The sequence below is a fragment of the Palaemon carinicauda genome, chromosome 2 (assembly GCF_036898095.1).
Source record: "Palaemon carinicauda isolate YSFRI2023 chromosome 2, ASM3689809v2, whole genome shotgun sequence".
Lineage (NCBI taxonomy): Eukaryota > Metazoa > Arthropoda > Malacostraca > Decapoda > Palaemonidae > Palaemon > Palaemon carinicauda.
In genome coordinates this window covers 146,970,718-146,995,425 of record NC_090726.1, presented here as the reverse complement: position 1 = coordinate 146,995,425, position 24,708 = coordinate 146,970,718, and the positions used below count along the sequence as shown (strand labels likewise).

The following is a 24,708-nucleotide window of genomic DNA, read 5'->3' as shown; positions in this document are numbered from 1 at the left end:
CATGCGGTATTGTTAGTACTTTGTGAGTATGTCAGGAATTTCTATACTTGAACAAGTATTTTTCTCCTTAGTCTTTGTATTTATTCCTTTGAGTAATCTTCAATTCTGATCTCTGATTCTTATTTGGGAGTAAATCATATATAACACTTCTAATAACCTTTGGTTTCTCTTGTTCTATTTAAATTCTATTTAAATCCAAGTCTCTTACCTTTTTAATTCATATGCCTATTTCATCATTTAAATCTCTTCTATTTATAACAGCATATTTGTTAGCCTATACCTTCATCTGCCTATAGCAATATTTCTTGGAATTCCTTTCTATTTATCCTATTCTATTCTATTCTTTTAATTTCACTGTCAACATTTTATTTTATTCATATGGTGCCTATCATATATTCACAAGGAGTATATTCATTATTTACCACTCATTATTTCTAAAATTTATTATTTTTCCTTGCCTGTTTTATTTAATTTCCATTTCCCTTTCTTAATGCGGATTATGTTTCTTCTGTCAAAGTGGTCTCCTACAAAGTAGAATCATGCTTCCTGATTATCTTGTTTTATTTTCAGCATGCACTTCTCACAAATAGAATTCATTCTTCATCATAGTATCGTTTTGAACGATTCCATAAGGCTCTTTCTGGAAATGTTACTTCTTAAAAATGAAATCTTCATTCATCGTTTGGCAGATTTAGGGTAATAATTCTCTCTCTAACCTGATGGTTCATACCCTTTTTTCACTCGTTTACATTTCATTTCTGTAACTCACTTATTTTTCACCCCTAATATTGGAAGCAGATATTATTAAATAATTTGTCACTGTACTGCATCCTAGTATATCAACTGTATTTGCATTCTCTCTATAGGATAAAATAGTCCCTTGCAACGACGATGTACCTTCGCTACTTATGCCTATCCTTCCTATCTAGTATTTCCCTGTCTTACCGTCTTTCTTTTCATACTGCTAACTATTTTTTATTTGTTTCTTCTGCACTATTTGGAGGATTTGATTTTTTCTTTATGCGTGAGGAACATTCTGAGAAGTGTCTTTTTTTTCATGATGGCATTCTTTATTTCTGTGCTTATCGTTCTGCCCTGTATGTCCTCCCCTTTTACAAGGTTTAGGACACTTAGCCTGATTTCTAACTCCCTTCCCATGAAATCTTCCCTTAGATTTGAATGTATCCTTTCTATTTCCTTTAAATGTATATGTCCAAAATTTCTTCCCATTATTCTGATTAACTCGAGGGTAATTTGTGCCTCAATTATATTCTACGGTCCTAACTTCCTTGCAACTATTTGAATTGTTCTGAGTTTTACTGGTAGGATTTGTGGCTATTTTACCTTTGGCAAAGGAATAATATACTTCTGTACTGTTGCTATGTGATCTTCCATTTGTGTGGCAAACCCAGTCTTCAAGCCACCCTCGTATTTTGCTGATAGGAACTTATTTAGATTTGATAACCTGTCTGTCTCTTTGGCCGATCGCCATTTTCGCGTACATTTTTCTTTAATTTACTTTTGTAACTGGAATACAAACCACGCTATTTATTAGGGATATTACTTTCGGCGTAGCTGAAATGACGAGCCATTAAAGTATAGCGAGGGTTAACTACTCACACCGCAAGTTATCGGAGGGTAACTTGCTACCGCTCCCCCTCACACACCTGTGATTGAGCCCACTTTGCTTTTGGCTCGGATGGTGAACGGACGTTGCCGCTCTTCGTCCTTCGCCTTTATTTGGACAGCTATTAATCTGTTTTTGCTTTTTCTTTTTCTAGTGTGTGTTTGTGAAGTTGACTTCTGCTACATGTGCACCTGCCCTGGACTCATCGGCCAGCCCTGTGGAACATTTATGTCGGCGGTGGAGGCAGATCCCCACACCCATTGTCCTACCTGCAGAGGCCAACGGTGTGAGAGTAATAATAAGTGTAATGAGTGTAGGGAGTGGTCTTCCTCCCAGTGAGAGAGGTTTGGGCGACGGCGGAAGAAGTCTAAGCGGGATATTTCTCCTTCGAAGGGAGGAAAACCCAAGGCCGCTTCTTCCATCTCCCAACCCTCCTCCGAAGCTCCTACTCATTCGGCTCCTTACAAGAGACCGTCGAGTAGTAGCGTAGACCAATTTAATGTCGGCCAATCCCGGTCCTCGAAAGATGGTGTTGTTTCCCGTAGCGAAGCGGCCCCACCTCTCCCCCCGGGTGAGGCCTTGTCACCAACTCCTTTGTTACAGGTTTGGTCGTCCTTGGGGCTCTCGGGTCCGCCCTCCAAGGACGCATTGCTGCAGATCATCCGCAAGGGTGCTACTGTTCAGCAGTCATCGTCGCCGTCAGAGGTAGATCTTCTGGCCCTTGTCGACGTTGTAGTATCAGAGGTGTCACACTTGATCTTATCCGACTCCTCTGCCCCTCCAGACTCTCCAGCGGTTGCAGGCACGTGCACAGGAACTACACCCCTCCAGGTCACCATCGCCTCATTCCCCTCCCCGCAAACGCATTTCAGCGCGCCCTTCGGGAAAAGGGGAACAGGCATCAGCAGAGGGGTTCAGGATCCTGAAATTGCTTTCTTCTAAGGCGGACCCACCTATTACGGTAACTCCTCGTAGGGAATCTTCGGTCCCTTTCCCTTCAGGGGATCTGTCTGACAGTGCTTCGGTCAGTCAGCAGCCTTGGTTCAGTGTCCTAGTCAGAGCTGTAGCACAGGCATTCAATCCTGCCCCTTCTGGGCGCTCGTCAGAGCAGCCTATAGCTCTAGACTCTCAACACGGAACCATGGCTTCTTCTACCCCATTGAAAAGGAAAAGAGGAGTTTCCGACGCTGTCACTTCCACGAGGGTGAAACTGGCACCAATCAGGCCATCAAGGCTAGTCCCTCAGGTATCTCCCCAGGGATACTCTCCCACCGCCCCTTTACCAAGGGAGTCGTGTGAGGAAAGGCCCTCCTCCATTCCATTGTCGGAGGAAACATCCCTTCACGCGGAGAGAGTTCCCCACAGTCAAAGATCAAAGATCAGGAGGGACACAACATCCAGGCCTTCGATGTTGGAGTCTTACCTCCTTGCTCGGAAGGAGTCCAAAGACCCCAAGACTCTGCCATGACTGCAAAGACAGAGACAGCCAGCCACTCGAGGGATGTCTGTGACCCATCCCGGGAACAGCTCTACGGGATGGAAGATGGAGACTTCGCTGCAAGTCCGATGTCAGAAGGAGAGCAACAAGAGTCAGAACATGCATTCTGGCAGGTCCTGACTCTTATTAGGGTTCTTTTTCAATGGGTTTTCCGACCCAGAGATACCCCCTCGGGAGGGCAAGGACATGGTCTTAGTGTCTTCGGACCCAGAAACCCTCAAAGACCAGTGCATCCCTGCCTTGGTCTCAAGGATTGAAGGGTGCTAGGGCTAAGATCGCCCAACAGCTCTCCGAGTTTGCCTCCAACCGTTCCGGCTCTACTTACAAGCTCCTCCCACCTCCTCGTGTACAACAGAGGAGGTACTTTGTGATCCTGGAGGAGCCCAGTCCAGCTCTTCCTCTTCACCACTCTCTGGAAGAGCTAACTAAGGGGATATCTCCTGAGAGACACTCCAGCCGGCAGGTCTCTTTCTCGGCGGCCAAAGTCGTTAACCAGGAAAAGGTCACAAAGTATGCGATGCAGGCTACTTTGTGGCTGGATATCTGGTTTGGGATCTTGGGAATCCTGGTACAAACCAAGAATTTCTCCAAGGAGCTTACCAGGAAGGCAATGGAGACCTTCCTTCTCTCAGGCACTCCTACGATCAAGTTTCTTGCCCACCAAGTTTTGAACTTGTGGGCAAACACCATCTTGAAACGCTGAGATGCGGTGTCTGAGAGATTCCACCAGCAGGTTCCCAACGTCGAGATAACTAGGCCCAGAGGGAGCCCACCTGTTTGAGCCTAAGGACGTGGAACTTGCTGCTGAGAGGTAGAGGAAGTCTCATCAGGACTCCCTCCTCCATAGGGCTTTGACATCCAAGCCAGCACCTCAGCAGTCCCGTCCAACGAAGACCACAACGACGAAAACAGCAGCGAAGACAGTGGTGTCTAATAAGCCCTTTCCTGTCAAGGACAAGAAAGGGAAGAAGTCCTCCAGGGGAGGGAAAAATCCTAGAGGTAGCTGCCGAGGCCGCAAATGCTAGGTCAGGCACTTTCCCTGCTTTTCCACCAGTGGGGGAATGCCTACAAAGTTGCTTGGATAGGTGGAAGCAACTCGGGGCGGATACCTGGACAATCTCCGTGATTCGTCTAGGATATCACATCCCATTCATAACATCTCTCCCTCCCCTAACCAGGAATCCAGTGTCAATAGAGTCCCTTGCCATGGGATCAGCAACAGGGCAGGACCTTCGGGCAGAAGTCCAGACCCTGTTGAAGAAGGGCACTCTCCAAAAGGTCTTCAACTGGTCTCCAGGCTTCTTCAGTCGACTCTTTCATGTAAGAAAGGCGTCTGGAGGCTGGAGACCAGTCATTAACCTCTCAGCCCTGAACAAGTTTGTCAAACAAACTCCGTTCAGCATGGAGACGGCAGACACGGTGAGACTAGCGGTAAGACCTTAGGACTTCATGTGTACACTGGACCTAAAGGACACGTACTTCCAGATCCCAGTCCATCTGTCTTCAAGGAAGTACTTAAGATTCAGCCTAGACAACAGGAAGTACCAGTTCAAGGTGCTGTGCTTCGTTCTTTCCACAGCACCTCAAGTTTTCACCAGAGTGTTTGCCCTAGTGTCATCTTGGGCACACAGGATTGGCATCCGTCTCCTCCGCTATCTGGACAATTGGCTAATCCTAGCAGACTTGGTGTCAACCCTTCTTCAACACTGAGACAAACTTCTGAGACTTTGCCAAGATCTGGGGATCATGGTGAATCTTGAGAAGTCATCCCTGCTTCCTACACAGAGACTGGTATACCTAGGCATGATTATAGACACCAATCTCCACAAAGCCTTCCCATCAGATGACAGGATAACACAGCTGCAAAAGGTCACAAGACATTTTCTCAGACGAGAAGAACTTCCATCCCAAACGTGGTTACGTCTTCTTGGTCACCGTTCATCACTGGCCCATCTAGTTCCCAATAGTCGCCTGAGGATGAGATTCCTCCAGTGGCGACTCAAGTCCCGGTAGAATTAGACTCGCGATTCCCCAGACATCCGGATCCCCATGGGATCAGCGGAACTGACGGACCTCGAGTGGTGGGTGGCAGAGGAGAATCTACGAAAGGGAGTGGATCTTCTTGTCCTCTCCCCGGATTTGATGCTGTTCTCAGACGCTTCAAAGAAAGGGTGGGGGGCCCACGTGCTGCACCACACGACCTCAGGCCTCTGGTCAGAGTCAGAAGAGTACCTCCACATAAATCTCCTAGAAATGAAGGCCGTCTTTATGGCCCTTCAACAGTTCCAACAATTCCTGGCGAGCCACTCAGTGTTGGTGATGAGCGACAACACCACAGTAGTGGCCTACATCAACAAGCAAGGAGGTACTTTTTTACAGCAGCTATCCCATCTAGCAGTAGATATACTGAGATGGGCCGTGATCCATTCGATACCACTATCGGCACGCTTCATTCCAGGCAAAAGGAATGTGCTCGCCGACAACCTGAGCAGAGCATCTCAGATAGTGAGTACCGAGTGGTCTTTGGATCATCTAGTAGCCAACAAAGTCCTTACTTTGTGGGGTTCTCCGACAGTGGACCTCTTCGCAACGGCCCTGAACTTCAGGCTCCCAGTGTATTGTTCCCCAGTCCCAGACCCCAAGGCTCTCTGGCAAGATGCATTCCAACAACGGTGGGACAACATCGACGTTTACGCCTTTCCCCCCATTCTGTCTGATGAGGAGGGTACTCAAGGCCAGAACATCAGTTAATCTTTTAATGACCGTCATAGCTCCGCTATGGCATCACACAGAATTGTTTCTGGACCTTTTGCAACTCCTAACGGAGCCCCCAAGAGAACTCCCTCCATGACACAATCTACTCAAACAAGCACATGCCAACATATTCCACAAAGCCATAGCGACTTCACGCCTGGAGACTATCCAGCATCTCCTCTCTCAGAGAGGATTTTCACAACAAGTTGCAATTAGGATGTCTGGACACCTGCGAAAGTCATCAGCAGCAGAGTACCAGGCAAAGTGGAAAGTCTTCTGTGGTTGGTGTCGTGGAAGTGGTATCTCTCCACTCGATGCCACTATTCCAGCAATAGCAGAGTTCCCCGTGTATTTGCATGAAGAAATGCGCCTGTCAATCTCTGCAGTAAAAGGCTATCGCTCAGCCTTTAGACTGAAAGGAATGGACATTTCTTCATCGCCAGAACTTTCCTTACTCATACGGAGTTATGAACTTACCTGTCCTCGATCTGAAGTGAGACTTTCCCCATGGAACGTGGTTCGAGTTCTCAGGTCTGTTAAGAGACCTCCCTATGAATCATTACGCCAGGCAACAGATTGTCACCTAACTTGGAAGACAGTGTTCCTGCTGGCTTTGGCTTCGGCCAAATGAGTCGGTGAACTTCATGGTCTCTCATACGACATCGCCCATTCAAAGGGATGGGGAGAGGTAACGTTCAGCTTCGTCCCTGAGTTTATTGCTAAGACTCAGAACCCAGGAGTAGCGGATCCACGATTTGACTCCTTCCAGATTTCTAGTCTTAGTTCTGTAACAGATGACCCAGACCATCTCTTACTCTGCCCAGTGAGGAGTTTGAGGCTGTACCTTAAGAGAACAGCCACAGCCCGTCTTCGTGTGCCTGCACTATTCGTCAGCACAGGAAGGACCAAGAGCAGGGTCACCAAGAACACCATCTCAGCATGGATTCGCAAGGTCATAGACCATGCGTTGAATCCAGACCCTCCTCCTGCACGTCGCCCCAGAGCTCATGATGTCAGGCGCATAACTACATCCCTGGCATTCAAAAGAAACTTCTCAGTGACGCGGGTTCTTCAAGCTGGGGTGTGGAATTGTCAGACCACATTCACATCCCACTACCTTCAAGACATGACCCACAGGAGACTTGATACGTTCTCTATCGGTCCTGTGGTGGATCTACAACAGCTGGTTTAAGACCTCAAGCTCTTTATTGGACAAGTAGCCGAAGGTTGAGGGCATTGTTACCTGGTTTTAGTCTGCATGAATGAAAAGGCTTGACTGGCTCTTATTCTTTTCTTCATCCTCCCCTCTCTTGGGGAAAGCAGCATCCTGGGTTCTCTGCACAGCTGACCTCAAACCACTGCAGGTAAACCGTGCTCCCTTGTGTACCTAGTATTAAGACTAATACTGTTGCCATACTCTGGCAAGGTGGCATTGGGAAAGTCTTAGTTACAACAGTTTTTCCTTCTAAAGACTGAATGGTCACACTTCTATATACCTCAACACACAGCTTGCGTAGCTACGCAAGGTTGTAGCGAGGTGCAGGGACTCCTTATTGTTGAGTACTGACATACTCAGATAAGGAGCCCCCGGGTAAAGCCAAAAGACAGATTGGCAGAGATGTCCACCCTTCCTAATGGGTGAGTCACCCCTAATAAATAGCGTGGTTTGTATTCCAGTTACGGAACAAATGACAAATTCGTAGATAATTTGTATTTTTCCTAACTATACAAACCTTAGCTATTTAAGCAAACTTACCCGCCAGCCCTTTCCCCCTTGAAGTCTTACCTCCAAGCAAAGTGAGCTCAATCACAGGTGTCTGAGGGGGACCGGTAGCAAGCTACCCTCCCCTAGCCCCCGCTAACTAGCGGTGTGGGTAGTTAACCTTGCTAAACTTTAATGGCTCGTCATTTCAGCTACGCCAAAGGTAATACTCTAATAAATAGCTAAGGTTTGTATAGTTAGGAAACACAAATTATCTACGAATTTGTCGTATTACACTTTCAATTTCCTTACCATTCAAGCTTGTGTGAGCATCTCCTACATTTGTATGCACTGTTAATATAGCCTGTTTGATGTTTGCTATTTCCCCATTTGTCCATAAGTAGCTATTTTACATTCGGTATCAGCTAACCACTTATTCATTGTATATTTCTCTAAACTTTTTTTATTTGTTATTCATACCTATATTTCCATAAAAACTTGTTTGTATTAGTCTCCTTATTGAATTCATGTTAGCGGGTCAGTTACTGGGTTAATTCTTTAAACTCATGTCTTATGGGAAGTTACTTTTTTGTGTTTTTCACTCTACTTGTATAATTCTAAATCATATTTCACTCCTAAATTGTATTGGGCTGATATCAACATCATCACTTACAAGGAAATCACATTTCGATTCCACAAGAAATAATAATAAAAATAATTAATGCATCAAGAAATCCTAGTGAGATACAAATATCCTATTCTCAAATGAGACAAAATTTCTAAATTTTCCCACTTTTACACACAGAGAGAGAGAGAGAGAGAGAGAGAGAGAGAGAGAGAGAGAGAGAGAGAGAGAGAGAGAGAGAGAGAGAGTGTGTGTGTGTGTGTGTGTGTGTGTGTGTGTGTGTACTCACAATTTCCTGGTTTGAACTGTCTTTTTTCGTCGTCTCTTACTCACGCTTCAGTACTGTAATAGTTTCTTGATGTTAACTCTCTAATATCATCAATGGTATCTTGAAATAGTTTATCATTAATTCTTGCACTGATAAATATCACATGGCATTTTATCCATTAAAGCTACCACCAGTTGTGAAGCTTTCGGGGCAAAATTATTTAAAATGGAATCTTCACGTAATTTTAGTTATTATTTAATAAAGTGAGTTGTTAATATCTTGAGTAAGCTTCAGTGCAATAGTTTAATTTTATATCCCTCAAGAGTACAGTAGGGTGCAGGTAAAATGTCATTTTGTTTTGTTTCTTTACTGATTGAAATTTCATTTTAACCTTAACCGAGTTAAGTTGATACGCAGAACTAGCAATAAAAATATTCTTCTAAATTTGGAGTAAAGAACACGTAGATTTGTAGTTTCACAATTCTCAATGGGAGACAAATTCAATGAGCCCCATTATCAGGCAGGTAGGGGACTCTGTCTTAGAGTTACTGATGAACTTCCATGGGCATGACTTCTGGATAATTTCTCCTACAGCAACTTGGGCCAGGAGGCAAACGTTTCCCTTCTACATCTCTGGCAGAAGGGTGCTGATGGGGTTTCCATCTCTGCTACTGGGTGGCTCAGGTGAACTGCAGTCCTTGAAGATATGAGTGCCAACTTCTCGGCAATGCTAGGGCCTACCCCCAGAGGTGGGGGAGTTGGGGTGAACTGTCAGAGGTCTCTTTGGACCTTATTACTTTGCGCGCTGGTAAAGGAAGAGCGCTCCTACTTGTTTGCAAGAGCAAATATAGGCCAGATAGGCCAGCCAAAGTGTGGTCACATTACGTAATATACCCCTTTGTATCAGATCGTGTTTTGGTGGCATAATTTACCTGCTTTCATGCAGGCGCTGCTTTGGGTCGTTGATTCATCTAAAGCAGTGCATTGCAATTACTCATACGAGTGAGTCATCTCTCACGTTCCTCGCACCAGGCGAATTTAGTATAAGATTTAAGCAATCTTAGCATTTTAACGAATGCACTACTACTTCACTCTCTATTCTCGTCTCTCTCTATAAAACATTTTTTTACCTTTACGAAATCAACTAACTTCATTTGTCTCTCTATCATTAAGTTAACTATTAAAATTTATTAAATAGCTAATTACATACTGTATATGAAATGTTTTGCCTGACATTCTCCTTTTCTTTCCCTGTACATCAGCAACTTTCTTGGGACCCATGGCCATTATGCTATAACATAATATTGCAACACAATACAGTACAAAAGTCATGAAAGTGAAATCACAAACACAAAGTTAATGCGTACAGTAGTGGTGCCGAAACGAAATGGCTGAAGAATGCAAATGCGTAGATGCATGATGGGATACAGTACAGTAGATGCTGACCAATAGGAGAGCAGGAATGTATGGCGGTAACTAGCATCTGCGTAAGGGAATAACCAATGGGAGTGCAGGATGATGGCGGCGAGTTTATGGCTGGCGTCGTGCAAATTCTAATTTCAGTCGAGGAGTCGGCTAGCCTCTCGTCCTGTTCCTCTTTTTGTAGCCTGAATCATTTTATGTAGTGTTAGTCCTGAAAATCTTTATCTCTTTTTGCAGCATGAAAAATTTGTATGCAAAAGGTTTTGTATCGAGAGGTATTACTATATGTATATATGATCAGTGCCCAATCCCCCTCTCCATCCAAGCAAGGACCAGAGAGGGCCAGGCAAAGGCTGCTGATGACTCAGGAGGTAGACCTAAAGGTTCCCCCAAATCCCCCCATCCTTAGCTCACTAGGATGGTGAGGCTGCAACGACCAAATGAATTAAAGTGTTTGAGTGCGACTCGAAACCCAGTCAGGTGATGACCAATCAGGGATGTTACCAAATAGGCCATCACAACCCTTATTGAATCCATTTTGTTTAGAGGTTGAAAGAGCCTGTAATGATTCTAAAATCATAACAGTCCTTCCCCTAAAGAAGCCCCTTTGTACCTTCCACACTGATTGGTATTGTAAAGTAGAAGACCTATTACAAGCATCAAGTAGGTAATGTTGGTAGCCAAGAAGCTTCCCGTACATACCTGAGAGAAAATCAAGACATGAAGGATCTGTCTTGGCAAAGAAGTAAAGGATTTTGACTAGAAACTATGGGCTTTATCCAGTGAGCCACAAACAGCAATCCTGAAATCTCTTAGGATCTTCAATGCCTTCGAAATGAAACTCTTCAGAAGAAATGGCTACATCAAGCACTGTCTGTTCCAGTCTATGTTCAATGCATCTCTTGCATTTGCCCAAGAATCTGCATTCAGTGCAACATAGAGTGGAAGTTTTTTGCTCTCTATTGTAGCAAACCAGTCCAATTCCATAGAGATCTGGAAAAATTTTTAGGATCTTGTGGAAAGAGCTCTGGTCTAAAATCCACTCTGTGTCCAAGGCCATCTGCCTGGACAATGCGTTTGCTATCACATTGAAGGAGCTGGACAGGTGAACTGGAGAGAGTAGCTATCTTCTATCCTGAAGGAGCTTCATGATTGGAAAAATTACAGCTTTCAGGGTTCTTGGGTAAGATCCCCTCTTTAGGGACAACAGACCACTATCTGGTTGCCGATGAAGATATTGAATTTTGTTGTTGTTTCGATTGAGCTTCTTCAATGCCAGGAAGTTCACCATTAGTTTTAACATGTTCATGTGAAAGTCTGTAAACTTGAGAGGCCCATTTCTCAAGTACTTTGGTCTCCTCCCAGTTACTTTCCAAACCAACTTGAATGTGTATATATGAAGGGTCTTGGATTTTAGGGCAGGGACCAAAGAGATTGAAGTAGAGAACCATTGTCTGAGAATCCTTTTGCAGTTAACAGGTAATGAAGAACATCTGTCCCAAAGACCCTTCTGAGCTCCTCTCCTCCAAACCCAATTGACCTCTTTTAACTTAGTCTTTACAACTTGTTTGACAATTGAAGCAAACTGGAGTAGACCCGTGACCCCTCTCAGCTATCGTCAGGAGGAAGAACTCTAAAGAAAATTCGTAATTGTGGAGTATGACGTAATATAATCTTTCTAAATAATTTTTTCTCCAGGGTGCCTAACTTGATTGTTCTGCAAGTAATAATGCATTAATAAGGTGGTCTTTGTATTTGTGAGACCAATTTTTTTTTATATTTCATATATAGTGGGTGAATGCTCACTTTACTTGAGCTTATGGTACTGGATTGTGTTTTTACAGTTTGTATTAAACTATTTCAATAATGAAAATTTCTATCATGGCGATATTAGTACAGTACAGGTGAAACAAAATGGTAGGTCTTGAGTGAAATTTTTTTTTTTTTTCATTTTTTCCAAGACAGTTGTGTTACTAGAAAATGAACTGTTATTTGTCATCACTATTCGGTCATGTTTTTAATCAGATTTATCTTTAACAGGGTTAGCTGTTAAATGAGTTCTCTCTATTGCTTGATAGATAACAGCCAACCAGAAAACTAGCTGTCATTTGATATGCAGTACTGTATTTATTTACTAAATGTATTTGCCCTACATATTTGTATATTTCCTGTTAGTTAATGTTTGCCTGATTTTAACTTTCCATAAATTCTTAGTAGGTTTTCATCTTAGCATAATTTTTATTCAGAGCAATTTGAGTGCAATAAATGTTCCATTTTACCATAGATATGTGTACAGTTCCTTACTTTTCTGGCATATTTTAGGTAACTCTTATGTCGCAAGAAGTTATTGAAACAATGCTGCAGTGTGCTATTACCATTATACCAAGTATCCATAAAAACCTAGAATTCATCACTGCCAAGCCCAAAGTCTCTCCTATTGGAGGACTTCATGAAGTTAAGCAGCAATTAGAAGAAATATTTGTACACCATGCAAACTATGCTGAAGCATATGATATATTGAAGCTCAAGAAACCCAAAGGTAAAATTATTTTAGTTCATATCTAGATTAAAGTTCAATGAAGTAAAACTAGAGAGATCCAAGCATATTATTATCATTTTTTTCCATCATTCATCATCATCACTACTTTGAATTTTACTCTCTGAAGTCTTTATATACTTTAAACCAAAAATTAAGGTACATAATAAACTTTTATCAAAGTATTTAAAACAGTCATGATAAAGTAGTTATGCATGAAAATAAAAAAAATACTGAATCATTGTTCATTCCTACATATATACAAATATTTATCTTACTTAATATGTAATGGCTTCGTTGGAGATCGAACATCCGTTGACGGCGTTAATAAGGTTAATGACAGGTAATGAGTGGGGCGAGTATCCCTGCCAATTGTCTGGTCAATGGTTTCAACCTATCCAAGGCTGCTTACTATTTTACTTTTACCTTTTAGTTTTAATGGTTGAGTTAGCTTCAGGTTAATGATGAAATGAAGCAGAAATGCATATGTGAGGGGAGAATGGACTCTGCATTGGTTGGCAGAAATGGTGACAAATTGACTCACTCTGTGCCTTAGTGGTATGATTGTTTGAAATTATCCCAATATGCCAAGTGTAGATCATGGCCTCCTATTAAGATGGGTGTGTTCTCTGGAGAGCAGGATAGCTATATCTTCTCTGGCATCATTTTTGACAATGCCAGAGAGACTTTTTAGCACTTTGCTCTCCTCATCGAGTTCTGCTTGGTGTTGGGGTGTATGGTTCATGCGAAGGAAGTTTTTCAGGGTTAGTGGAGTGACAGAGGATTGCCACACACTAATATGTGCTGGAAGTTCTTCCGTACAGACTGCCAACGATGAGTGACCAAAGGAAGACTCAGATCTTGCAGGTAGACCTTCGTCAATTTTATTGAGACAGTAGCTTGCCCGTTGTTTCCCCAGTGCAAGTAACCCCAGTGGTGGCACCAGTGATATCAGAGGTGATTGCAATGCCAGCAGTGTCAGTGACCCCTGTGGTGATCCCTGCAATGCACTCAAACCAAGAAGGTAGCTGAGGAGGCTTCTTTCCCTGGGAAAAGGAAAGGGCCAAAGATAGAAGAGCAGAATTAGGCTCCATGGTCGGGAAAATGTGTGGGGTGCCCAGGTGCCCATCCTCTCTGATTGTAGTCTCAGTGCCACTCACTCCAGTGTCCATTACCTTTGTGCCTGTTGCTTCCACACTCCAGTACCAGTGACACCCGTGGTTCTCCTTTTGTGGTAGCTTTGCGATCGATGGTTGCTCAGTTTGCAGAACTTAAGGGAAAGTTGGTAAAAAAGTAGAAGTAAGTTTGCTCCTCCTCCTCTTTCCCTTCCGATTCTAATCCTTCTTCAAAAAGAAGAGGAGGAAGTCAAAGAAGTCCAGAAAAGCAAGACTTAATTGCAGGAATAGGGTTTTTGATAACACTACCACCTCTTTTTGGGGAAGTGGATAGTCTGGTAGTACCTATGGGGCTGGGATCATGACCCTGTACCCCAGCCCCCTGCTGCCTGGTATCCCAGCCAGTAACCAGGCAGATCGGCGAGGCATAGCTCCATTCCTGGGCTTAGCTAGGCTGTTTCCCATTGGGCCAAAGTGAGGGTGGCTACCTTTACTACATTTGTAATCAGGCTGGGTGGAGATGCATGGCTTTGTTCAGGGCCATGCACTGTCACTGTTGGCTAAGTGTGGGATGAGCTTGGATGCCCTCCTTCAGCTTTCCAACCTGGACAGAGGAATGCTACTTCCTTCTCTTTGTTCCGGCATAGATACAAACCCTCCGCTATTTATAGGGTATACTTTCGGCGTAGCTGAAAGACGAGCCATGATAATTTTAGTGAGGGATAACTACCCCATCCGCTAGTTAGCGGGTGGGGTTCGGGTAGACTGGCTTCCCCGCTCACTCACACCTCTAGGCTGAATAACTACTTTACTTTATGGCTCGGTAGAGGACGGATATGCTGCCTTTCTCTCCCGCAAAGACTTGCCTTGATTGTTTTTCTGTCATTTTTTCTCTTGTGTGTGTTTTCATTTATCTTATATATATATATATGCGTGCACATATGTATAATTGGAAATATATGTTTATGTTGTTAGATACTTGTAACTTTAATTACAGTTGACAACGTATCCGACTGCCTCCGCTGTAAGGGAGTTGTCATTGCCGCCCTACCCTGCGCTGAAAGTCAGCAGGTTCTCAACACTGAGGTGTGTTTGTTTCATTACTGAGTTAAAGTGTATAACAGTTCAGCTCCCTTTCGAGGAATTATCTTACAAGGAAGGTGACTTATTCCCCGAATAGTGTATGTTGTGCAGCGGAGCATGAATTGTAATTGATCACAACTTTCTTTTCCACAGGTAGCAGCGACGTAGAACACAAGGCCGATGGCTACGGCCGCCCTGTTTGTTATCCTGCGCTCCATGGGGTAGCTCGTGAGCTGCCCACGTTACGAGGTAGCAATCGCTGTCAACCTTCAAATTGATGTTCCTCCTTTGAGGGGAACTCTCTCTCTCGCGAGAGAGAGATTTTTACACCTACGCTTTTTTCCCATAGAGCTGGGAGAAAGCTTGCCTTAGGCGATGTCCTCCTTCGGGAGGACTTCTCTCGTTCGCGAGAGAGAGATTTTTACGCCTACGCTTTTTTCCCATAGAGCTGGGAGAAAGCTTGCCTCAGGCGATGTTCTCTTTCGGGGAGGACTTCTCTCTCATTCGCGAGAGAGAGATTATTACGCCTACGCTTTTTTCCCATAGAGCTGGGAGAAAGCTTGCTTTAGGTGATGTCCTCCTTCGGGAGGACTTCTCTCTCGTTCGCGAGAGAGATTATTACGCCTACGCTTTTTTCCCTTAGAGCTGGGAGAAAGCTCGTCTTAGGTGATGACCTTCTTCGGGAGGACTTCTCTCTCATTTGCGAGAGGGATATTTTACGCCTATGCTTTATTCCCATAGAGCTGGGAGAAAGCTTGTCTTAGGTGATCTCCTTTGGGAGAACCTCCCTCTCGTTCGCGAGAAATAACTTGTAGGAGTTTGCTGATCCACCAGGGGCGGTGGCAGAGCTTTTTCCAAAACAGGTTATCCCTTCTGGGGAATGAGTCTCTCGTTCTCGAGAGAAGACCGCCTCTGGGCATCGGTGGTCCCCCGTTACGCTTATGGTTCTCCTTCAGGGCGGAGCGAGAGCCTTATCTTGAGTGACGCTCTCCTTCGCGAGAACAAACCTCCCTTGCTGAGGTGTTATCTTTGAACCTATTGGATCTCCTTGAACCTTTGGGGTCTTGTTACGGTCACCCTTTGGGCTGGCGTGATTGTGAGCCTTCGGGCTCTGGTTATGTTGATCCTGTGGGTTCTCATGACAGTAGGAGTCCTTCTGGACTCCGCTCGAAACCTTCGGGTTTCAGTTACACTAAACCTTCGGGCTCTCATAACGATGGTACCGTTGAGCCTTCGGGAACTTGTACCATCAATCACGCTGACCTTTCGGGGTCTCGTGACAGAGGAACCTTGGTTCCTCGTTATGGTGCCCCTTCGGGGTTTCGTAACATTAGTTATGCAGAACCCTTGGGCTCTCGTAACTTTAGTCACTCTGACACTTCGGTGTTTTGTGACAGGGAAACTTCGGTTTCTCGTTACGCTGACCCTTCGGGGTCTCGTAACATTAGTTACACTGAACACTTGGGCTCTCGTAACTTTAGTCACACTGACACTTTGGTGTTTTGTGACAGGGAAACTTTGGTTTCTCGTTACGCTGACCCTTTGGTGTCTCGTAACATTAGTTACGCTGAACCCTTGGGCTCTCGTAACTTTAGTCACACTGACACTTCGGTGTTTTATGACAGGGAAACTTTGGTTTCTCGTTACGCTGACCCTTTGGTGTCTCGTAACATTAGTTACGCAGAACCCTTGGGCTCTCGTAACTTTAGTCACTCTGACACTTCGGTGTTTTGTGACAGGGCAACTTCGGTTTCTCGTTGCTGACCCTTCGGGGTCTTGCAACACAGGCTACGTTAGGCCTTTGGTCTCTCGTGCCCTTAGTCACGCTGATCCTTCGGGGTCTCATGACAGAGAAACTTCCATTTCTCGTTTGTGCTGACCCTTCTGGGTCTCATAATGCAGTTTACGCTGAACCTTCGGGTTTTCGTGACCATAGTCATACTTATATGACAGAGTTTGCGGACTCTCGTGTTGATCGTTCGCGCTCACACAACACAGGCTATCGTGAACCTTCGGGTGAACGTAGTAGGGAGTACTCTCGCCACACAGAGCTCTTGCGTGCAAATTGGCGCGCACCGCCGATGTGGCTCGCACGACCAATTTGGCGCGCACGACCAACTTATGCACGCACGACCGGATTGGTGCCATTAACCAGTCAGTAGGCATTGTTAATGTTTGAGTCTTGACTGCTCCATTGGCTACAAACCTTTCCACTTTAGTGAAATCACCCATTTCCAAGACAATGAGACTTTAGAATCTGTCCAGCAAATTAATTGGACATTATCATTCAAGTGTAAAGCAGATTTTACAAAAATAATTAGAAAAGCTTTCAACAAGGCTCCAAGTAATTCCAGCCAAAGCAATGTAATCAGCTTCATAGGAGCCAAATTAGTTCTATCAATAACAAATGATACATGAAATTTGTTATGTGATTTAGGTGTGCATAGATACACATAGCTACTGTCACCTTTCTTTATTGCATCACATTGCACAGAATTCAAAAAGAGGTCTGAAAAGTAAAATCTATTAACATCAAAGTTTTTGATAACATCATCACTATTAATCCATACTTGGAACTTCAGCAGCAAAATGTGTGGTAAAATTTCATCCATCTCAATTAAGTTCTAGATGCCGTATCTCTTGAAATGATATTTTAGCATACATGGTGAAAGGACTCATTAAGATAAGGGGATCAAACAATCTAGCAATTACCGGTACCTAACAAATTTCTTTAATGTATGTGATGTACTATCGTATGTATGAAGAAGCCACATTTTTATGGATGACTTTGTACTTCTGATCATCACTAAACACTCAACTCTCACTTATGGCTCCAAGAAGCCGTTTGAGCAATAGCGGCCACACCCCGGAAACCATCTCAGCTGATGGGCTAAACAAGTGTGGGTAGGCGTGGGGATAGCAAACTTCTATTCCCCTCACTGATGAAACTCCACCTTCTAGGGAGTAGATCAACAAGAATGTTGTGTATCACTAGCAATAAATCCAATGTAAAAACTCAAGAAATCTGCTTATTAAACTTCAATGAACTCTCAGATGGTAGAAGTGGCCCTTATTCCTGTACAGCCCTTAAGTGTGAGAACAGTGCATATGTTTATAAATCCAAAGAGTAAGTTTAACATTGGAAAATAGAATGTCCAAACATTGAATCAGGATAGCAAATTAGAGCAGCTTTTGTAAAATATGGTCTGGATGTGTGTGCCCTCACTGAAACAAGAGTGGCTGGATTCATAAAGAGAGCATTAGATAGAGAAAAGTTGTTACTACATTCTGGGAGAGAGGATGGCACTCACTATCAAAAAGTAGCCTTGCTTTTGAGCAAACAAGCTAGTCAAGCATTAGAGGTATGAGAAACAGTGGATGAAAGAATTATTTATGCAAGGATGAACTCTAGTCATGAAAGTATGACAATTATAGTGTGCTATGCCCCTACTGTTGAAGAAGATACCAATTGAAAAGGACAGCTTTTATGGTAAATTACAGGAGGTGGTTAACAAGGTGCCAAAATGTAATACAGTATTCTTCTTTTTATGGGGGACATGAATGCAAAATTAAGCATTGATAATGATGGTTTTAGTGAATGGTGTATGGGAGGTGAATGATAATGGTGTTCAATTTGCCAGTTTTTGTTGGCTAATGAAGTTATAAGAGGCAGCACAGTGTTTGAACACAGAGATATACACAAGTATACTTGGACATTTTTCTGTCGAAAATACCACAACCAAATTGGCCATTAAGCAATACAGTAGACAGAAAATGTAAAAACTTATTGCTGGATGTCAGATCTTGATGAGAGCTAATATAGGAAGCGACCACCAACTTGTTTTCTCAAGACTTAGACACAAGTTAAAGACCTGGAAAGCTAATATAAACTACCTCTCAGATATGACATTGAAAAGCTAAGACAACAAAGTAGTGGAAACGATGATTGTTTTACAGTGCAGTAACAAATTTAGTCTTAAGGGGTGTTATCTTATGAAGAAGTAAATGTTCATTGTAAAAAAAATGAAGAATTCTGAGGCACTATGGGATTCCCAGAAAAGATTGTAAACATCTTAATGGATATGCAGATGGGAACTTGTTGAAGAGTAATGGTTGATGGTAGTCTTACAGATGCATTTGAAGTCAACACTGGGGTACTATAAATTGGAATACTGTACTTGGATACTGGGATAGTTAACCGGCCAGTATAATTATATGGAATTCCCCTTCTTAAAGATAAGTCTCGTATTAAAGGATGGTTATAGGGAATTCCCTCTCCTTAAGATATGTTTCCAATTAAAGGATAAGGGTTTGCATTCCTGTAGGAACAAATCACAAATTTTCAAAGTATGCAAATTATACAAATTGCAGTCCATTAGATTCACTTCCTGCCTCAATCACCCTCCAAGTTCTAGGCCGAATGTCAGATCGAGAGCTTTGTGACCTCCTGAGTTGGCGGGGTTTTCCTACCACCCAGTGGTAACTACTGCCACCTCTTTAAAGTTTTAATAACAGCTGTATCCAGCTTTACTGAAAGCTTGCTCCTATTAAAGGACTCAGGTTTGCATAGTTAGGAAAATATTCAAATTACTTTTTAAAATTTCTCTTGCCTCTTGTTACAGGCCTGTTGCATTGTACGTAGTGTAGCTGGTCCACGTAGTGGGTTGAAAATAGCAATGGGAGAAATTTTTTTTTTAATGAGGTCGTCAAGTTTGTACTTCCAGTAAATTACCTTCGTTTTTATTCGAAGGTTAATGCAGTAATAGATATAAGTTTACATATTTAGTTGTCAGTACAGTAGTTTTGATTAATTTCTTATCATATTTAAAGGTTTCAATGTTATAATTAATGTTGTAGAAAATGGCATCCATGGCTTTTAAAGATATGCTTCAAGAAAATTTTCAATCATTCATTAATTTTCTAGAATTAAGCTTATGAAATATTGTTGGAGCTAAACTAGAAACTGATTTTTCATAAATATAACTCGAAAAAGGTCGAAACCAAAGAAGCCTCACAGTAGTATAATTTGCAGCGTGCGTAGTTTTGCACCTATAGACAATATCAAATGGTATTTTTTTTACAGTCCCTTTAGCATCTGCTGCATTACTCGCCATATTTTCTTTATTCTCATTTTACTTAACTGCCAAACATTGTCTTTATCTTGTTTGATTTCTAATTCTAATCCAAGAACAAAACCTTTGTATGAACCCTTCAGGAGTTTAACTTGGTCACTTAATGATCTTGTTAAAATATTTAGTATCCATAGAAATAAACTCAAATTATGACATAGAATGAGCATCCTTTATTATTTACACACTTCCTTGATTTCAGGCATATTATTGTATGGCCCTCGTGGTTGTGGAAAAACTCGTCTTGTTGCTTCCCTAGCTTCCTCTCGGGGATGTACATTTATAACTGCAAATGCTTCTCATCTTCTCTCTCCTTATGTGGGTGAATCTGAAAAGAGGGTTGCTGCCCTGTTCCATGCAGCTCGTCTTGCTCAGCCAACAATTCTATTCATTGATGAAATAGGTGAGTCTCTCTCTCTCTCTCTCTCTCTCTCTCTCTCTCTCTCTCTCTCTCTCTCTCTCTCTCTCTCATATTTTGCAGTACTTCACCATTGATATTTGACTAACATATCTTAACCTGTTAACCGTCCCTCTCCCTGACCGTTTTCGCTTTGTGAGCGTCACCCCCTATCCAGCGGATTGGCGCTTAAGCTTAGACCATGCGGTCTCATCTTCTTGATGCATTTTTTTTTTTATTCATTTCTTATGAACTTGTTTACTTTTTTTTATTATTTTTTTGTATTTCTTTTCTTATTTTTTTTTTTTTTTTTTATAAATATACTCATTTAGTTATTGTTGAAATAATGAAGAAATTAGGTAAAAAAAAATGCATGATTTCTTATATTTTTGTATTATTCATTTCTTATGAACTTGTTTACTTTTATTTTATGATTTTTTGTATTTATTTTCTTATTTTTTTTGGCATAAATATACACATTCAGTCATTGTTGAAATAATGAACAAATTACGTAGAAAATATCTGAGGAAATAAAGAAAATTGCAAATAAACATTTTTATTTTAATCATGAACAAAACATTTATTATTTTGTATTCATATTCTATCTATATACCATGTCACTTTCCCCCAATTATGGGAGGTAGCCGACATCAAGGAAGAGAAAAGAAAAAAAAAACGCAAAGGGGGACATTCATCTCTTTGCTCCTCTCATATTCCAGTTCTATTTATTCCTGTGTGTGCCATTCTTTGAAACATGGTGCTGCACACAAACCAACATCACATTCTTTACACCAGTAGGATGTTTCCTTCCTTTTGCCATTTTTCCTGCAAAGAGCACATTTCCTTAGTGGTTTTTGCTTTTTTTCGGTAGGAGGGCAATATTCAGGGAAATGTCTTTCAAATAAGCGTGAAGGCTTTGCAACAAGTCTTGTTGGTCTTCTTATTGCATCCTTATTTCTTCTTGCATATGTAGACACCATTCTTTCAGCTAGCCTCAGTATAAACTCCCGTCTTGGAAACTTTCCACCAAGTATTTTGTACGTAATGAAAGCATTTAGGAGACACATGTCTAGCATGTGCCGAAATACCTTCTTGTAATACTTTTTCAGCCTGTTTCTTGCTGTTGAAAAATGTACCATAAGATTATCTGATAAATCAACACCACCCATATTGTTATTATAGTCCTCAATTGCTTTTGGCTTAGACTTTTCATGTCCTCTCCTAGATTTTACAATTTTCATGGAATCATCGTGCAGAGTGCTCAGAACACATATGTCTTTCTTGTCTTTCCATTTCAACACCATTGATTTGTTTCGGAATGCTGCTACGGTTTCACCTTTTTTTAGTTTAGCATTTTTTATAAATGCTGGCACATCTTTTCTCGTGAGTCTCAGAGTGCCAACAGTTTCAGTTTCATTGTCAACAAGCATATCTGCGAGTGTGGGACTAGTATAAAAATTGTCTGTATAAAGACAATATCCCTTTCCTAAAAGAGGATCCATAAGAGACATAACAACTCTAGATGTCACAGAAAGATTCTTGTATTTATCCAAAAATTTTGTGTTTTTACCTGAATAAATACAAAAGTTCCATATATAGCCAGTGCTACTTTCACAAAGTTCAAAAAACTTTATACCAAATCTTTTCCGCTTTGCTGGGATATACTGTATTGAACCCATGAGAGGTTCCCCTTCCATCCCATCAGAGACTCATCAATAGATATATTCTTTCTTGGAATATAATTTTCCCGAAACTACTTCAAAATAAGGTCTGTGAATGGTTTTATTTTAGCTGTCTTTCTTCCAGGCCCATCTGTTATGGTTGCATTGTCTACTAAATGCAGGAATTTTTGCAGCAAATCAAATCTGCGACCACTCATCACTTTCCGATAAAAAGGAGTAGCAATACTTTCACGTGATGTGAAATACATTGAATTTTCTAACTTTGAATCAATGCCCTGCAAAATAAGTAGGCCTACAAACAGTTTCATTTCACACGCATCTGTATCATACCACCTATTTACTCTTGATTGTGAGGATAATCTATCTCCATTTTCATCTAGAAATTCCCCTGCATATCTGTTAGTTTCTGTCATGAGATAATCAATAACTTCTTCATCAAAAAATTTAGCAAAATATTCCATTGGATTTTCCTTATCTATGATGATGAACTTTACACCACTATCTCCACGAAATGTGAAGGGAAGCTTGCTCTTTCCTTTCCTCGTCCAGTCAGATGGCAAAACGTTTTCGTCATCACTCGATGAAAATTCATCTTCATTCTCACTAGAGCACGTGGAGCTATCACTCTCATCATGAATTTCCTCTTCACCATCAGTACTTTCCTCAATCATAAATCGTATTTCCTCCTCTGATAGCGTAATTTTTTTACGAGCGCTCATCGTGAAGGGTAGCGGAGAGATGAAAAAAATATAGGAGACCCGTCTCAGCCGAACGCCAAATGCGTACCGAAGAAACAGTTCTACTAAACGTTGTATCAAGTGAACGCAGTTGCCAATGATTACCAGATTTGGCGAGGGTGTTGCCAGACGATGTTCCTTTCGTTTTCTATACGTATGAGCGTGATATGCCGTCGAAGACACCTTGAAAATATCTTCTAAAGTGGTGGACGTCATATGCCGTCAAGTGCGGTTGCGCAAAGAAAATGGAGGACGGCATATGACGTCGGAGACGGTTAACAGGTTAATCATGCTGTAAATGAAAGATTAACGGATTTTGAGCAAAGCGAAAACTCTATTTTTGGGTGATATGGCAATGTCGTCCTGATGGCAGGTTCCTTAAGGCAGCTTTCTAAGGTATATTTAGCTACAGTGATACTCCCAGAGAATTAACCATAGGTCTCCAGAATTCTAACTCCTGGCACGAGTATCCTTAATATATCTTTAAGGATATCACATAATATCGGGACGTATTTTTTGATACGACATGGCAATCTTCACCCCGAATAGATTTTACTCTTTGAGGGGGAAGAGTGGCGAATGAAGGGGAGCCGTTATCAAGGTACCCGGTGGACCCCCTCCCTGTACTACTATGGCGCCTTATTCCTTGTTGCATTTAAGCAGGAATAGCCGCAGATAGAGTAGTTTCGGGTGGGGTCTTTCATCACATAGTTGTTGTTCTTCTTTTGAAAGAAGGGAGGGACCATTAGGACGATATGGTCATATCACCCAAAAATAGATTTGTTCTGACACAGATACAAACCTTCGCTGAAAACTAGCCAAGACAATTTTAGTGACGGATAATTACCCCATCCGCTAGTTAACAGGAGGGGGTTGGGGTAGACTAGCTACCCCGCTCACTCACACCTGTCGGTTGAGTAACTACTTTTGCTTTTGGCTCTCTCTCCCGTTAAACAAACTGCCTTGACTTTATTACGTTTCCTTTTTCTTTTGTGTGTATCGGTGTGTGTTTGGTTATTGTCCCGCTATGCGGACATGTCCAGGGTTTGAAGGCCGCCGCTGTGGCACCTTTATGTCGTCCGTGGAGACGGACCCACACCCTTTATGCCAGGCTTGCCGGGGAACTCAGTGTTCACGGGACAACACCTGTTCCGAGTGTAGGGGGTGGCCTACCTCCCAGTGGGTGAGGTTTGCGCGTAAGAAGAAGAAGAAGTCTAAACGCGAATCTTTGCTTTCGGGGTCTTCCTCGAAATCGAAGAAATCGCAGGCTTCTGCTTTCTCTTCACCCAAATCTCTGCCCGAAGCTAATCCTCGACCAGGCCCTTCCGGGGCACGGTCGAGCAGTAACACAGGGCTTGTGACTCCAAGTCAACCCTGTGTGATAGACAAGGCTGGTGGCTCCCCTAGTGAGTCGGCTCCTTCTCTTCCCCCAGGGAACGCCTGTTCCTTTCCAGACCTTGCGTCTTTGTGGCCATCGCTGGGCATCGATGGTCCCCCTACGAAGGAAGTTCTCCTCGAACTCCTCCAAAGGGGAGCAGAGAGAAGGCAGTCATCTCCTTCCTCTGTGGAGGTCGATCCTCCTCTTCTGGGCGCAGGTGCCTTTGCTCGTCGGTCAGGCCGAGAGTCTGGTTCCGATGCTGAGGAGTCAGCTAACCCACCAGGGGCGGTGGCAGAGCTCTCTCCAAGGCAAGCTTCCCCTTTGGGGGAACATATCTCTTGTTCACGAGAGAATCTTGCCTCTGTACATCGGCAATCTTCTTACGCTTTAGGTTCTCCTCTAGGGACGGAAAGAGAACCTTGTTATAAGCGTAGTTCTCCTTTGGGTGAACTCTCCTCCCCTGCGGAGGAATTATCTGTAGACCTTAATCAGTCTTCCCCTCGGGCGGAGTCTGTTGAACGTTCCTCTCCGGAGGTTCGTAGAGTGGAGGGGTGAGTAGCCCCTCTCCACCTCAGACGTTCTCCACCTCGGACGTTCTCCACCTCGGACGTTCTCCACCTCGGGCTGTGAGGAGACGTCTTTTTGAACCTGCTGGTTCTCCTCACGTTGACCCTTCGGGGTCTCATGACGGTCACCCTTTGGGCTGGCGTGATCGTGAGCCTTCGGGCTCTCATCATATTGATCCTGCTGGTTCT

The 24,708-nt window shown here is 42.8% G+C and overlaps 1 protein-coding gene across 1 annotated transcript in view; it reads left to right on the top strand.

Moving 5' to 3' along the window:
• LOC137627657 (ATPase family gene 2 protein homolog B-like) overlaps positions 1–24,708 on the top strand; it is a 449,107-nt gene that overhangs the window by 162,844 nt on the left and 261,555 nt on the right. Inside the window, exons 7-8 of the mRNA XM_068358828.1 lie at positions 12,219–12,435; positions 19,962–20,162. Of these exons, the coding sequence (XP_068214929.1) occupies positions 12,219–12,435; positions 19,962–20,162 (418 nt within the window). The remainder of the gene's footprint in view (positions 1–12,218; positions 12,436–19,961; positions 20,163–24,708) is intronic.